The following is an 18,350-nucleotide window of genomic DNA, read 5'->3' on the forward strand; positions in this document are numbered from 1 at the left end:
GTCGGGTTACTTTAATAGGAATTTTTGGATCGTTCATATTCGACCAGATGTTTAGTTAATTCAGCCAAACCTTTTTTCCGTATAGAATAATATTTTCTTCAACAGGTGCGATGTGTACCTGGCACATATACAACGATTATATAAATAATTAAAATAATTATAATAATTATACTCTGCATAATTGATTGATTTTGCACGATTGATTAATTTTGATTATCGATTTGCCAATTATTTTAGTCAAAGAGAAGTTTAATCGATTAATACCCAACAATGCTTTTCAAAAAAAATAATTCTCCCAACTTCGCTAGAATCGTTCCGAGATCGATGTACACGCGAGATCTCTTTTGTTCTAAAGATTTCACCTTTAAAACTTTCGATCGCCGATCTCTCTGTTTCTTTTTCGATACGTTTCTTTTTATCTTTCAAGATAAAGCCCTTTTTCCGTTCCTATCGCGAGTCATTCGATCGCATTAACGCTTCCTACGCACTTCACTTCCCATGTGACGTAATCAAGGGTAGAAGCTCGCGCTTGTGCGCTCGACAAAAATATCTTTCATCTATCTGCAATCTTGTTCGCGACGAGTTATGTAAATGCGATATTTACAATCGAACGAGACGATGTTGAGTAGAAAACGCCGCTTGCGATTCTTTTTCCCATAGATCGCGCGAGCATTGTCGGTTAGTCTCACGCCTTCTCTGCTGGAAACTTTCGCTCCATCGATCGTTAAACAAAATCGCCGGGTCGCTCGCGATGCCTCCTAATTAACATAATTAGCGACACGAACGATTTGGCGAATGAATGAGGCGAGAAATCAGACTCTTTCTCCTCGGGCATTCGCGCTGAAGTAGCCGGCGTCAAAAGGAGAAACGTTAAACTTGCAGTTGATAGAACAGCACCGGTAGCAATGCGAACGCGCACTAACAATATGCCACTCTTATTAATCTATTAAGGCCCAAGAGAAAATCGCTAAGGATAGGCTTTCAAAAATCATCTAAATTAGGGCGAAACGTCGAAATTTGTTAAAAAGTGAAAAAAAATGTGTTGGATTTCAAAATTCAATATGTCGGCCCGAAAATTTGAAATTTTGACCTATTTGAATGAAAATCCGTATAGGGGGGGGGGAGGAAGGTTCACTGAGTATAAATATGCACTTCTTTTTTCAAAATTCGTAATGGCGGATCCAATATGGCCGCCCAAAAATGCGAAAATTTGATATAGTTTTGTTATTTGGCGAAAAATCCAACCAAATTATAAGCTACCTTTCGAAGGTATTTTGGGACAAAACATCATACTTTAGCAGACTGTAGAAGAAAAATGGTTTTTTTACTTTAAAAATCAATATAGCGGCCAAAAATTTTTAATTTTGTTTTATTTCAATGAAAGTACGTTTTGAAAAATTTTCAAAAAATAAGTGCATATTCATACTCAGCGAACCCAAAACCCTCCCTATACGGATTTTCACTCAAATAGGCCAAAATTTCAAATTTTCGGGCCGACATATTGGTCCGCCATCTTGAATTTTTAAATTCAACACAAATTTTTTTTCACTTTTTAACAAATTTCGATGTTTTACCCTAATTTAGATGGTTTTTGAAAGCCTATCCTTAGTGGTTTTCTCTTGGGCCTTAATGGGTTAATGTACAGAAGATAATTTAGTATTCGCTTAAAATTGATGTACTCAAATTAACAATCTTTGTTTTATATATAAGCAACAATATAGAATTTTGTTAAAAGCTTCTTAAATCTTGAATTTCAACATTACAATTTTATTTGCGTATTATAATAATTTCATAAGAAATACAGTATGATTATATTTCAATGATAATGATGTCTTCTTTCGACATTCAAAAGCATCATATTCTCAATCCAATATTTTGCGCTTTTTATTAAGGACTTATATGACTCTAACAAGAATAAAAATTAGGTAAAATTTGAGAAGTTATAAAAAGTTATAAATTAACATATGAATTTTTTAAACAAAACAAAATTCATATTCCTATTAATTTACAAATTTTTCTAACTTCCCAAATTTTATCTAATTTTTACTTTTATAGTCCATTGAAATTATTTTTACAACAATAATAATAATAATAACAGAATAATAAGAACAGAGGCTTTTCTTTTCATTGAATTACATAAAATGCATTCTTGCAAGTAACTCACTTTCGTTTAACGCCACGCAATCTCATTTTAAGATTGACATGTCAAAAGTAAAGATATTTTTCTAACAAGAATTTTCTTTTCTTCTGTGTAGCGTATCACAAATAAAACAGTCTGTGCATAGCACAGCTTATGCACAGACATTGCAGTTTAATAATTCCTCGATATCGATACTTTTCAAGCGTGAGGAAGGGTGACGGGGCGAGAGGGGAAGACAAAGTACTGTTTCGCGACAAGCATCCGAGAGTCGACGGAAAATCTGTTATCAGCTTGTCGCGCGGTTAACGCGTTCCCTGCTTCTACTTGACGCAACGAGAGAGCTGTTATCAGAATTGAATAATATTGATTCGCCTTATCAAGCGTCAGCTATGCGCGCTCTCACGCAGAACTCCACCCACTGTCGTAATATTCACGGCACTTGTCGCGAACACTAGCCCGCCGTTTAATAAGGCTGTTCGCGGGGATCGAACCGATAGAATGGGCAGAGTGAGAGGGAGGGAGAGAGCGCGGGTGGATGAAAAAGTCGATGAAAAAAGGAAAAAAAGGAACCGAAACGAACGCGAGCCTAACGGAAGAATGTCGTCCAGCGATCGAGTCGCTCGAGAACTTTCGAGAAATCGACCCGAATATTCAATTCGAGGTATTACATTGAGAGAACAAAGTATCTAAGAAATGAAAATTCATTATTCGGTGGATACTAATAACATATTTACTTTTATATACCTGCATTGAGAAAAAATGTTTCTCAAATGAGAAAACACACATTTTCCTAAAACCGTAGTCTCTCACGAAGAAAGGAATTATTTACTCTGTTTAAATAAGAGAATTTAGCTTGAGTAAATATGCTATTAGTAACCGCTGAATAAACATTTTTCTAATTTTTTCTTTCACACTTTTGAGCCGATAGGAAATATTTATTCGGCAGGTCTTAAAAACATATTTACTTGTGCTTATATGCGTATTCATAGACTGAGAAAAAAATTGTTTTTCACGTAAAGGAATATATATTTTGCTGAGACCATAGCTTCTCACGAGAAAAAGAAATTATTTGTTTCACTTAAATTATTTGTTCTACTTAAATAACAGAATTTATATTTAAGTAAATACGTTATCACACGCACAATATCCGCCGCATAAATATCTTTTTTCTTTCCAGATATTTTTTCTTCCAAGCCGATGAAAAATATTTATTCAGTGGGTGCTATTAACATTATTATTCTCTCATATTAATATATTCTCATAACGAGGAAAGATTTTTTCAAATAGGAAATATACATTTTCTCAAAACCATAGCTTTTCCTAAAAGTTACTTATTCTATTTAATAATTATTATAATAAGATAATTTAAATTTAATGAAAACAAAAGAATATTTAGATTTGAATAAATACATGTTATTAGTACGCACCCAACAAATGTATATCATTTCTTAAATATTTTTGCTCTCATCATAGAGAATATCTCCCTGTTAGGAAGGTGTTTCTCTTTTAGTGAAAAATTTATATACGAACGTTCGCTTCACCTTCGATGCAGTCTCCTTCACCTCGCGATTAGCCGCTAAGAACACGATGACATTTACAACGTGTAACAGAGTAACAGAGGGTGCGGAACGAAGGTAGCTCTCTCCCTATCACGGTGTTTCAGCGCGAAGTATATTTATACGCGCCTCGAAGTGCGCTCTTTATTTTTATCTCGACTGGCTGTGTTACATTATTATAGAAATTCCGATATCTGTGTGACATTAAGTCTCTCCTTTTCTCTCAAGCAGCGCGGTCGCCGCGTTCGTCGCAGACCTTCGGATATAATTATATTCTATGTAACTATCTCAATGAGATGAAAAATGCGCCCCACAAGGCGCGGACACACATGTCGCACGAAGGAATTAATCGGCAGCCGAGATCAATTTCGGCGGGCTAAATGAAAGGCTGCGTGAAAATAATGTACGTCGAGGAGAGTGCGAAGGGGCATACAAACGGTCCCCCTGCCTCGACTTCCTGCCAATTGCGGACAATTTGTGATCATCTATGATCACCCCGCTCCCGTCGCCGTCCGTTGCCGCGTGAAACGCGCTGTGGACGGTGCCTAAATGTTAACGCGGCTCTGTTTTCCACACCGTCTTTTTCTCCTCTATTTTGCTTTCATTTCCTCTCCTTTTTCTTTTTTTTATCGCGAATTATTCGGTCGCCTTAACGCGACCTACGCACTTTACCTCTCACGCGATCGAGAAAAGGAGCTCGCGCGTGTCTCCTCGGCAACAGCAAGAAAATAACTTTCCAAACCGTAATCGACGATCTCACGAAAAAAATTAAAATAAAAAACGCATCGAGGAAGAAACAGAGAGATTGGAGAGATCGCGAAGTCTTAAAAATGAAGTCTTACTCACAGAAAGATATATACTGCACTGAAGATAATAGAAGATCGTGTACAGAAAAAAAGGTTTGGTTGAATTAACCAAATATCTGGTCGAATATGAACGATCCAGAAATTCCGATTGAAGTAACCCGAATTTTGTTTAAGTTAACAAGATTTTTGGTTGACTTAAACAGAATTCGGGTTACTTCAATCGCTATTTCTGGATCGTTCATATTCGACCAGATATTTGGTTAATTCAACCAAACCTTTTTTCCGTATAGTTATGCAAGATGCACGATGCAACTCATTCACAATTTAGATTTTCGAGTTATATATTTTCTATTTTCTATATTTTTTACTGATTATGTCTACTCATTTTTTTAAAAGTTAAGCTCATCAGTAAATACCCCTAAAAAGAAAAAAATTGACCGTGCTTGACTTCTTGAGCAATTGCGAAAAACCTCAGCGCTGTCTATATTTTTTAAATCATATATCAAATTTTCATCTTTGTTTTTGTCGAAACGTACTTTATGTGAACATAACTAGAGACAATTTTACATTTCAAATATTTTATAAGTTTATATATACTGAGAAAAACAAAATTTAAAAATTAACAAATATTTATTAGGTATTACTTAACCGAATAAAACAATAGTCGGTATAAATGAAAAAAATTGTGATTTAAGTAAATATGTTAATAATACTTAATATAAAATATTTGTTAATCTTTAGATATTTTTTTCTCAATGTATTTACAAATCTATCATAAGTTAATCAGAAGCATCAAGTTTTATTCAAAATACATTCTGAATTCTAATAAGTTTAGCATTTTAATTCAAAATATTAAATTAAAATTTGGTTTACTCAATCCTAACCAATTTTTTCTTCGACAAAGTTTTATGAGATTCTTGTAAAGAAAATAAATTCTTCTTTTGAATATATAATAATGATCTTTTCTCAAATTTGAGATAAATGCTTTTTAAGACTATTATTCAGAAAATATTGTCTATTGAAGATATCCATTACTTAAATGAAAGAAAGTAAACTGAATAAGGGAAAATGTCCCAGTGATTGAACAAGTGATTGAACAAGTTTTAATGATTGAATATTATAAAACATTAATAATATATTTATATTTAATATTTCTAAAAAAATACATTTGAAATTTTATAAAAAGACCTAATATTTTATAACATTATTTAATGAACATTCAATCATTGAATTTATATTATTTAATGATTGCACAAGACACGACTCGTTTTTTCAGTTCGATTACCGGTACAACCGGCGTTATCTAACATCTCATTAAAATTATAATTGACATTTATTGGTAATTTTATTTCCTATCATTTTTCGGTCGCTGACATATCAAAGTTTTATATAAAAGTTAGTTTTGTCAATGATTGCATTAATTATGCTAATAAAAATGTAAAATTGATCGTGCTTTCTCATTAGTCATTAGCACATTTTCCTTGATCGCTTTCCTCAGCAACAGAATGACATTTTTCTGTGCACAGAGAGAACGATTTGGTTGAATCGAATAAACACTTTTTTGGAATAATCCAAACGAATTTTTTGATTGATCGAATAAAATTTTGCTCGACGCAACAAAAATATTTATTTGCGGCTTAGTTCCAAAGAAATATTTTTGTTGTGTCAACCAAATAATTTGTCTGGACTATTCCAAAGAAACGTTTATTTGATTCAATGAATCGTTCTCTCTGTGCGTGCAACTTTGGACTGTTGTCAATCGCAACGGTCGAAGCAGCACGACATGGTTCTCCTCACGGCGATTTTCAATTTGTCGGTGTGATCGGGTCTCGATATGAACAAGGATCACGATTATATAAGAATCGCCACCAGAGCGAACTGTTCGTTAATCGTAAGACCACATGTCGAGACACGCACGCCCTTCGTCGAACAAGGGCCTACGCGGACGCAAATCCAGCCAGACGAATCCCTCTCGATCCCTCGTGCGTTTACGTGATCGTTTTCTTAATCGTCGCATTAAGACAACTTTCTTTTTTCGGCCGGTGAATTCGTCATTGATATTCTCGCATCGTTCTCGCAGCGTTTTGCATTTGTCAACTCTTGCCTGAGAGAACAACGTTCTCCTAATTTCTTTATACGTTACAGACCATAACAACCGTTACATTTGCTTAACCCAGGACCACTTGAACTGTTTTATCACATTTCGATTATTATGTATTCAAAAGAAGAATTTATTATCTTTACAAAAATATTATAAAACCATCAAAATAAATGTTAGTTCGGTATATGCTTATATAATAAGCAAATCGAATTTTTATTTTTATTTTTTTTATTGAAACGCTAAACTTACTAGAATTCAGAATGTGTTTTGATGTGCTTATAATAAACTTATCATAGATTTGCAGGTATATAAACTTATGAAATATTTGAAACAAGTAACATTCGCTTCAATGCAGTACATTGAGGGAAAAATTATCTTAAAATCAATAAATATTTCTTTGATGGGTGCCATTAACATATTTACTTAAATCTAAATTCTCTTTATTTCAATCAAATATTGTTTACCTGACTTAAATAAACAATATTTGGTTGAAATAAAGAGAATTTAGATTTAAATATGTCATCAAAATTACCTTAAAATCAACAAATATTTCTTTGATGGATGCCATTAACATATTCTTTTTTTTTTTTTCACGTATACATAATGCTATATCTCTTCATTCCCTATTGTTCCTGATTTGTTCTTAAAAGACTTGTCCTGGGATGTTAATAAAAGTTTTCTCCCTTTTCTATCATAAATGTATTCTTTTCTTTGATGTATATATATTGTTATATCTCTTCACTCCCTATTGCTGATTTGTTTCGCTGATTTGGGATGTAAATAAATCTCTTCTCTCTCTCTCTCTTTCTCTCTCTCTCTCTCTCTCTCTCTCTCTCTCTCTCTCTCTCTCTCTCATCAAAGAAATATGTTAATGGTACCCATCAAAGTATTAATAAAAATTTTCTCTCCTTTCTATCACAAATGTATTCTTTTCTTTGATGTATACTTATTGTTATATCTCTTCACTCCCTATTGCTGATTTGTTTCGCTGATTTGGGATGTAAATAAATCTTTTCTCTCTCTCATTAAAGAAATATGTTAATGGCACCCATCAAAGAAATAATTGTTGATTTTAAGATAATTTTTTCCTCAGTGTATGTACTTTTTTATGTGCAAACGTCAATGTCGGTTGAATTTTTCGATCACACACGATCACTCAGATTATTCAAAATAATAGTAACAATACTTCACATATTACTCTTTCTTTTATGTGTGATTTTATGATTTGCATTGCAAATGCTGTATTCTTTATAAATAGCGCAGGTATAAATACAATTTGTGCGATCGAAAACTTCCACTAAACTCTGAGTCAGCTGAATTTTTCGATCATATGCGATTCCTTTAATTATTTAAGAAAACAACAACAATATCTTACATATTATGAACAAAAAGTCACAATAATGTCAAAGTGACGAGAAAACAATCGAATCATGATTAAAAATAACATTTTTAGTCATTCTCCCGTCATTTTGACGTCATTTTAATGTCATCGTGATTTTTTTCTGCTTTCTTTTTTATACATGATTTTATATTTCACATTACAAAAATGTCACTTTGTCTAAATAATTTGAGATATTGTCGAATAAAAGCTTTCCATCATCTATCCTCGAGGAATTAACAGTCATGACGTGCGAATATAGTATAAACACAATGCTGGCAATTGAAAATTTTCAGCAAAATTTCCAATGAGTCTACACGTTATCGATCCGTAATGCTGATCCGTGTGCAGAAAATATTTTATGACGTTGTCGAAGTGTATTGAAGCAGATTGAAATATCCACGTGGAGGGATTACGGACGATAGGCAGCTCTCCTGAGAAATAATTGCAGGGCAGGAAATAATCGCACTTACATCGCGCTTCTGCGCGAGGTCCGCACTTAAGGGTTGAAATGAGACGTTTCCGATTGCACGCTAACCGCAATTTCGTACTTAATTTTCAGAAATTTCAGACGCTGATGACGCTAATGGCCTCGGTATTTTATATTTTACATTGCAAATGCTGCATTCTCTACAAATAGCGCAGGTATATAAACACAATGTGTGCAATCGAAAACTTTTACATTGCAAATACTGCATTTTCTATAAATAGCGCAGGTATATAAACACAATGTGTGCGATCGAAAACTTCCACTAAACCCTGAATCAGCTGCATTCTCACCGAGGCCACTCGCGGCAAGACTCATCGTGCAACGGTATGCGCGTAATTTCCCACGAATTCGTGGGGTGAAAGTAACGAAACGAAGAGGGGTACAATGTCTTCGCGGAGGAAAGCGTCGATTCATTGTTCCGTCGTAAGACGCATGGGAAGAGAAATCGACGAGCGGGCTGTTCGCACGATCGATTTCCTGGCATTCGGCACAGCCGCATGCGTTGTCGCCGATGCATTTTCTTGACTTGACGCCGCCGTAGGAAAAGGGGGAGAAAATAAAAACGCGCGATGCTCTCCATATCGTGCACTGAGAGAAAAATATAGTTGCTTTCGGCGTCAACTATACTTTTTTGTGATTTTAACCAGAAAAATAATTAGAAGAACCATCTTTCTAATAACACTTACTGAAACAATGGTTCTTTCAATTATTTTTATGGTTAAAATCACAAAAGCATATAGTTGACGCCAAAAGCAACTATATTTTTCTCTCAGTGTGGAAAATCGACGACAACGTGTCGACGCGACTCAGTATCGCCTAAATACGTGAGACGATTTTATGGATACGAGGACGATGAGACTCTCTTCCCATTGTCGCGAAATAATGAGACAGTCCCACGCTCGCGCGACAAATCGACAAATCGTCTAATTTGTAATTGCGCATACAATAAAACGTTCTAATAGGACTCGTGTGCCGCTAAACCCGCTGACGCTCGCAATCGCCAGATCACGACAATTCGCTGGCAACGTATTAATCTCCTTCGCCGAGGTCTAAATCATCTCGTTGAGGCTGATGAGGCCATGAGATACGCGACAGCATTAATCCGGGCGCTAACGTGCTGATTTTCCGACGCGACGACGGGCGATACTCGACGAAGGATTCCGAACTCGACCTTCGCGTGCGATATTCGAGAGAGACAGGTGGATTTATTTAAAAGTGGGGTCTTAAAAAAGACTCTTCAGGTACACGATGAATACAATGCGTTATGAAAAGTAAGTATGTGAGAGAAAGAGAAAGAGGGAAGATTTATTTATATCCCAAATCAGCAAAACAAATCAGCAATAGGGAGTGAAGAGATATAACAATATGTATATATCAAAGAAAAGAATACAGGTGTGATAGAAAGGGGAGAAAACTTTTATTAACATCCCAGGGCAAGCCTTCTAAGAACAAATCAGGAACACAATAGAGAATGAAGAGATATAGCATTATGTATACGTGAGAAAAAAAGAAAACAAAAATATGTACGGGACAGAAAAAGGGAGAAATGAAAGCTTTTATTTACATTCCAGACCAAGTTCTTTAAGAACAAATCAGCAATACAGTAAGGAGTAAAGAGATGTAACAATACAAGAAAAGTATGTACACGCAGAGAGAATTTGGTTGAATCAAATAAACTTCTTTGGAATAGTCCAAACGAATTCTTTTATTGATAGAACAAAATATTGTTTAACGCAACAGATATTTATTAGCAGCTTCCAAAGAAATATTTTTGTATTGTCAACCAAATAACTTGTTTGGACTATTCCAAAGAAACATTTATTTGATTCAACAAATCGTTCTCTCTGTGCATATAATTTCTTGTATATACATACAAGAAAAGAAAAAATATATAAGAAAGAGAGGGGAAACATTTATTAACATCCCAAGGCAAGCCCTTTAAAAACAAATTAAGAATAGAAAATAGAAAGATATAGCATTATACATAAAAAAAGAAAACAAAAATGTGTATGGAAGAAAGAAAGGGAGAGAAGAAAGTTTAACATCTCAGGCCAAGTTCTTCAAGAACAAATCAGTAATACAATAGGAAGTGAAGAGAGTAACAATATGTATACATAAAAGAAAAAACATGAAAAAAGAGAGGGGAAAATCTTTATTAATATTCCAAGGCGAATCCTTTAAAAACAAATCAGCAATATAATAGAGAATGAAAAAATATAGCATTATTTATACATAAAAGAAAAAGAAAACGAAATTGAGAAGGAGAGAGAGTGAGATAGAGAAATTCGAAATTAAAAGTGTCATTTTTGGAAAGAATAAGACAGGCAAAAATAGAATTATCAACAATTCTTAATCTCCATCCACTGCATTCACGGAAAATCCCGCGATTGACGGACGGTGCAGACAGTAGCAAGAAACAATGTGTGATCTAGTCATACAAGACTCCTCGTGATGTAATCGCGTAATTTTATCCGCGCATGCATTAGCGCTCCGTCGCCGTTGTCGTCGTGCAGATATCGTTCACGTGTTCTGAAACGAAACCACCGACCACTTATCCAGGTTGTACTTGTAAGCAAAAAACGCAGCGCGCGTTTTCCCGCTGCTGAATTCGCGAAACGTCTCGCAAGTAGTCGATGGTGTGGCAGCCGACTTGTTTGCATTTAAACGACAATGCGCGAGCGCGAGACAATCACATCGTGCAAGAATGTGAACGCGAAAATGTCATATTCGCGGAAACCGCGCGCGTCTCAGACACGATAATTGAAGAGTCGCGCGCTTAGGCTGTGGTGAAAAATTGAAAGCCGAAAATCGGAGGTGGAGGACGAGCGCGCGAGGAACGAAGGTGTCTCCGAAAGCGAAATATAATCGCGCACTGGATCACTCACAGATGCGTGGAATGAAGAAGGTCATCCGCGTTACAACCTGCGGCGAGCTGTCACGAGCTCTTGATCACCGGCGAGTTCACGGGAATTCATGGAAAACGAAGTCAAAGGTCGACTCGCTTCGCTTTGGATCGTGGCAGCTTTCACGGATCGACTGCGCGGCACCAGCTCGCGGGAACATCCATTCTCCGTTCGTTTGAGCCGATACCGGGATCGCCATCTGACGGCTGCGCTCAAATCCCCTCAATGCAGACGACGTATAACCAAGGTTGTGCCGTAGATTTTAAGATTACGTCATTACGTGTTTCCGTCGGTGTTTCTTTTTTTTTTTTTACGAAAAAGGACATCTCCAAAATTCTTTTACTGCTTTTTATTGTCGTTTAAAAACTGGTTATTTGCGTCTAGAATTTTTTCCTGCTCGATCATTGTAACTGATATAAGAACAGTGGATACACGCAGAAAAATAATTCTGCTCTTTTAGCAAAATCGTCGTTGCTACTGCATGTTCGTAGTGACATAAAAAAATTTAGTTGACCTAACTAATTTTACAAATTATTTGTTATCAGAACAGAAGTAGTTTCGTTGCCAGGATAGAAAAAATTTGTTGAGTATATTTGTAATAGGAATCACGTTAATTTGCTACTGATGCAAAATAATGTATCCTTAGCAAATTTATTTGCTACTGGAGCAAAACTGCAACTGCTTATAGAAATCCATCATGGTTCTTATAGCAAAATAATTTGTAGATTCAGCAAATTATATCCAGCAAATAGTGGTTAGTATTCTTAGCAAATCTTTTTTCTGTCCATATAATAACAAAAAGATTTTGCTAGACTAGCAGAAAATTTGCTAGGCCAGCAAATTATTTTTCTCCGTATACATATGTTACGATAATAGTATCTTAGTATATATCTTCTTTATTTTACTTCAGCTTACAATGCCAGGAAGTTCTTAGTTTTTACCTTAACCTTATTTTATATTTTTTCCTGTATTCCCCATTTCTTCTTTTTCTTTTTCCTTTTCGCCACTTATCCTAATTATTTCTTATCCTATTTCTTCCTTTTTACCTTTTACCTCTTATCCTAAATATTTTTTATCTTATACTTAGCAAATTCCATCTTTTGGATTTCTTATCCTTTACATATGTTATGATAATATTTTCTTATTTGAAAAATATTTTATATTGATATAAGTAAAAATATTATTAGTGCCCGTTAAATAAACATTTTTTTATTTCTTAGATATTTTCTTCCCTCAGTCCAAACGGCACAGATCTCCACAGGACATCTTCCCTAAAAACGTTCTGAGGACGTCCCTGTGTCTTGAGAATGTCACCTGGACATCCCCTGAAGATCTTATACCGTCTAGGAGTGAATATGTACAAAAAAGAGTAATTAAATTATGAAACAGTTGTTACATCTGTTCTCGATATTAATTGTAAACGTAATGTTTAAAAAAGATAACAAATTGATGAAATATTTATTTCATTGTGTGATAAATTAGTATATTTAATTCTGAAGGTAAGAATGTGACCAGAAAAGTTTGGATGCTCTAACTTCTTTAGGGGAAACAATGTTTATAAATTTAAATCGAGATTTAAGATAGTTTATCCTTGTTTTAAACTTTTCTTATCAATAACATCTTTAAATGTGACTTCTAGAAATCTTTTAATTGGCTTTCAGTCACATTTTAGCTATTATCTATAAAAGATAGTTTAAAGTATAATATATATATATACTAGCAAATCTTTTAGCTATCACAATTAAATAACTTTGCTATAAGAGCCAGAAAATTTGCTCCTGCAGCTAATATTTTTAGTTTTCCATATATTAGTAAGTCTTTTTTTTCGATGAAGGCAAAAAATAAGGGCATTGCTCTCAACACGTAAATGTAGATTATTACGTAACTTATACGTAATTTACACGTAAGAGCCGCTAAAGCCGATGGAAAAATAATTGAAGAAATAATTTCCAATTGAAGAAGCGCAGGATTTATAACGAGAAAAGGACAATTCGTCGAAGAAGTTATCTAGAGCGAAGGAGTTTCCGCGACAGAACACGAGTTTTATTTCCAAGTTACATAATCGTAAAAATCTTCTTCGGTAAAGATTATATCCTCCCGTATAAATAAACTTAGTTTGTTCAGAGATATTAAGAGATTGTAGTTCTTGGTTGATATAAAAATTATCGTGGCGTTAAATTGATGGTTAGTTATACTTAACTCGCGGAATAAATAAATTTTATTTGGCCTATTTTAAATTTATAAAATGCCTTAAATCGTAAAAGACTTTGGCGAAGATCGTTATATCACGTTGTAAACCAGAGCTCAATCTATGACAATATATTTCATACATACCGCAACATTTCAACGAGAAAAATCTAACAGATAATCTGCTGTAATAAAACGCATAAGTATAACATAACCTCCCCGAAAAAAGCTAAATAACAAATAATTAAATAACATATCGAGTAGCATCCTCTTCTCACTTCTGCTTTTTTAGATTTTGGGACGACTCCTCCATAGAATCCAGCCACAGCTGAAGTTCCTTAGTGGGTTCCGGCCGACATATTTCCGGCTCGATTTCGGTCAATATATCCTGCACCGGTACCTTCAATCCAGTTGCAGTTTGTTTACTTAATACAACGGCACGAATGAAGTTGTCCGTGAGACTGATAAACTGTTGCTCTACATAGAAGTGTTTGTCCTCCCAGTAAATGAGCTGAAAGAATGCAATTTGCAGACTGAGAAAAAACGTTTGCTACTTCCGTGAAGGCAAAAAATAAGGACATTGCTTTCAACACGTAAATGTAGATTATTACGTAACTTATACGTAATTTATACGTAAATGCTCAGAGCCTTTGCTACTTGTAATTGTAATCGCAAAGAAAAGGGATTATAGAGAGTCAGGAATACTATTTTTAAATATTTTCCAATTTTTATTATCCAAACAAATGTGGCAACGTGAAAGATACACGGAGAAAAATAATTTGCTGGCTCAGCAAATTTTCTGCTGGTCTAGCAAAATCTTTTCGTTATTATACGGACAGCAAAAAGATTTGCCAAGAGTATTAATCACTATTTGCTGGATATAATTTGCTAAATCTACAAATTATTTTGCTATAAGAATCATGATGGATTTGTATAAGAAGTTGCAGTTTTGCTCCGATAGCAAATAGATTTGCTAAAGATACATTATTTTGCATCAATAGCAAATTAACATGATTCTTAGGACAAATATACTCAACAAATTTTTTCTATCCTGGCAACAAAACTACTTCTGCTCTGATAATAAATAATTTGTAAAATTAGTTACGTCAACTAAATTTTTTTGATGTCACTACGAATATGCAGTAGCAACGACGATTTTGCTAAAAGAGCAAAATTATTTTTCTCCGTGTATGTAACTTTATAACGACTGACGTCAAGTGACTCGAAATGTAGGGGAGATCTGAGGGTCTAGATAGCCTCGGGGATATATTGTCCATATGCTTCTTTTTTTAATATTTGTATATTACTACATATATATGCATTTTGCTACGTACATCTGCATTTTGCTTTTTCTTAAACAATAAGAAATTGTAGTTAGCCAGAAATAGTATAATAATTTTGATGAAATTAATTATTTTTTTCTTTCAGTTACAAAAAACAAGCACTTTTTTGTTCTGATTTTAACAAGCGATTAACATTTTGTAACATAGATCAAAATAAAAACACATTTTTTTATAAATAATAAGTAAGTTTAGGGGTTGCGAAATATTCTTTCTATTTTTTTTTAAATCAATTTTTATGTTTCGGAGCAAATGATTTCAAAACGGCGAGAAATGAGGAAATATTTTGAACGAAAGTTTAATGGCTCCTTATAAAAATACCTTACAATAGTAAGTATCTTACTATTTTCAGATTTATGAAATATTGAAGTTATGAAAATACCACACTGAGAAAAATTTCAATCGAATAAATCAGTTAAGTAATGTATCCGATTGTTAATTTTGCTATCCGATCAAGCGATAGATACTTTTATCCGATACAATGCGGTTACCGATGGGAAGTTAGTCGCCCTTTGTATATCCGTTGTAAAATTTTTATCGGATGTGGAACACGATTTCATCGGATTAAATAACGATAAGATCGGATGTTGCATGTAATTAGATAAAAAGAAAACAGTCGCGCAATATCCGGTTGTATATTATCCGATGATAAACAATAACCGATAAGATCCATTGGTATAACACGTTCATTGATCAAAACTGTCTTTGACAGCTCGAAGACGTCTTTTGTCTCTTTACATGATCGATCTTTATTGAAATATATATCATTTGTGCAACATATCGACTCACTATGAATGATGAGATACGTGATGTATTACAAGAAATGAATATTGAAGAAAAGGTTATTAAACTATTAATAAGTATGAGTACTTAATTCTTAAAACTGAATTTAATATTATAAAGCTTGTCTATGCTAGAAGTCGTAAAATCGTGAAAAGTACAGAGTCATATTTGTGATAAGATTATGTTCATTCAACATGGATATTTATGAGTCGGATATCCGTTTGGATATGGGTTGGATATCCGTTCCGATTACTTTTTGTATCGGATATATAATTTGGTCGGATATATCCGTTTGTTTCTTTTGCTTTTGTACTCCGATTAGATATAATTGGATATTTTTCTCAGTGCACCATCATATAATACCATTTTTAACATTTTTTACTTCTCATAACCAAAGTAAAAGTCACTTTGCGTCAAACTCAACCGTACATATTAACATTGCATTCCAAAAGACTATGTTTGCAAGATCAACTCGTCTATCTGCACGCAACTACATATCATATATCACTATTCGTAATTTCTCGCAATATGAGATGACAGTGAAGCGGATATTTAGCACACCTAAACACAAATAATTTATACATATTGACGTACTGACAAACCATACTGTAGATTTCAGTGAAAAAAGTTTTAAGACTGAACTATAATACAAGTAATGTAATAATTGGAACAAAATCGTCGCTAACTAAATTACTATTAAAAATGATTTATTTCGACCGAATTAACTAAAGCAAATTTTTTCCATTTTCCTACGGGTTTAAATGGATAAAAAGGCTACCATTGTATTCAGCAATTCAAAAAACATAAGATTATATCTATAATTTGCGTTATACTTTTTAAGTCAGAATCGGCCGATTTTATCCATTGTTCTTTATATCACTGCTTAATACGTCTGCTGATCGTGTATGTTTTTAATTAGCTCGTATTATTACACATCACTATTTCCATTAAATATGTTCTCCATTATTTCTTGTTATGTCTCAATAACATTCGGGACGAAAATATCGTTTTATTAGCATTCTATTGACACTTCATTTTTAATTAATTCTTCTACACGTTAATTAATGATGTGACAGTATGATAATGCTAACTGTATGATAATCGCTGAACGTCATAGCATTCAACTAGTTAAAATATTTTTTTCTGTTTTCCGCCGGCGGAAAAATACAGGCGATTTATTTCAAATGGCTATTTCATTCTTCAAACCTATATTTAAAAATTGTCAAAGGAATTCGTGACTCCTTCCTCGACCTATGCAACATATTTCCCAGTAAACACCAAGTAACAAAAACAATAAGGTTAGAATTTCCCACTGCAACTGTCACGTACAACACATATTATATTACACTTATATTTCTAAGTAGAGAATGATAATATTAATGTAATGTTATTACTAGTTGATGTTTATTAGGTCCAAAGCTCAAATAAAATCGGACATCAATCGTGGATTTCTTCGTTAGATCAATTGCTTTTCTTAAACGATGTCTACAATGAGAACTTAAGCCATAAGACTTAAGTTTCAAGCCGTAAGAAATTGACCAATCACAGCCAAGATAATCGATTAGTTTCTTACGGCTTGAAGCTTAAAGCTTAAGTCTTATAGCTTAACTTCTCATTGTAGACACCGCTTTACACGAAAGTAATGCGAAATTCAGTTGTAAGTAAAGTGAGCCAAGACAGCGTATCGATCGCATACCTTCGTGGTGATCTTGTACGGTGTAAAGATGGCAATCGCTCGGCGATATCTTATGGTACATGCACCTTGAACAGCGCCGCCTCCTCTTTTTGAGATACCCGCATAAATTCCTGATCTATCGTAAAAATAAAAACGCGCGAAGTCCAACTCACGTAGGTACCTCGCGTTGTTCATGTGTTTCAGAACCAGGTCGACGTCCTGAGTGAGACAAATGCCTGAAACAGAAAGAATCCGACTGTTTGGTTCCTTCCGAACTATGCTCGAGTCTTTTCAAACTTCATTCTTCAATCCTTTCAGAACTTCATGACTCTTTTCTCGCATCTATACTGCAACATATTCCCCATTAAACACCAGCTAATAGTAACATTACATCAATATCAGAAATTTTTGGAATGAAACTCAAGACTGCACGCGAGTCCCACTTTTCAACACTTCCCGATAACAATGCAACTGTAAATGGCATTATCATAATACTTTCATATATTAGCTTGCGTCGTCGAAGTGGCGAATCAATTATGTCAAACACGTAACACCTTACTGTCTGTGAAATTCTATCTTCCATATTTTATTTCATATAATTAGTTAATTATTTATTTTATATACATTGGATTTTATTATCATAATATTCATTTTTTATTACCTTGTTTGGTATTTTTACGATGTGTCAATATACTTGATCTGGCTTCCGGTCTTTGATGGATTCTTTTTCGATATTTCGTGAACGTTCCAGTTAATTTCTTTGGAGAGAGAAACGACCTAAAAATGTTTTCAAATTTCATGTCTCTCTTGAATTTGGAGTAATGTTGCAGTTTTAAGTCGCTCCTCTTCCTAATGAATTGAATTGAAATGTTCACGATACATCGAACAGAAATCCATAAAGAAGACAACATCAACCCGGAAGCCAGATCAAACATTAGCTTATTTATTTCTTAATAATCATTTCTATTATTAATAACTAAAATTGAAATAA

General features: G+C 34.1%; 2 protein-coding genes across 2 annotated transcripts in view; both read right to left on the bottom strand.

The window, feature by feature from the left end:
- Positions 1-11,523, bottom strand: part of LOC116845063 (tetraspanin-9) — a 31,265-nt gene extending 19,742 nt beyond the window's left edge. Inside the window, exon 1 of the mRNA XM_032817331.1 lies at positions 11,357-11,523. The gene's annotated coding sequence lies outside the window, so the exon portion shown is untranslated. The remainder of the gene's footprint in view (positions 1-11,356) is intronic.
- A 731-nt stretch (positions 11,524-12,254) lies between these two features.
- The window catches only part of LOC116845107 (protein THEM6), an 8,362-nt gene continuing 2,266 nt past the window's right edge, over positions 12,255-18,350 (bottom strand). The window contains exons 2-3 of the mRNA XM_032817432.1: positions 17,381-17,595; positions 12,255-14,072 (exon numbers count right to left, since the gene is read on the bottom strand). Coding sequence (XP_032673323.1) covers positions 13,836-14,072; positions 17,381-17,595 — 452 coding nt within the window. The 3' untranslated portion in view covers positions 12,255-13,835. The remainder of the gene's footprint in view (positions 14,073-17,380; positions 17,596-18,350) is intronic.

Source organism: Odontomachus brunneus, unplaced genomic scaffold, assembly GCF_010583005.1.
Source record: "Odontomachus brunneus isolate Ranch 3 - 2012 unplaced genomic scaffold, Obru_v1 Obru_scaffold_049, whole genome shotgun sequence".
NCBI classification, from domain to species: domain Eukaryota; kingdom Metazoa; phylum Arthropoda; class Insecta; order Hymenoptera; family Formicidae; genus Odontomachus; species Odontomachus brunneus.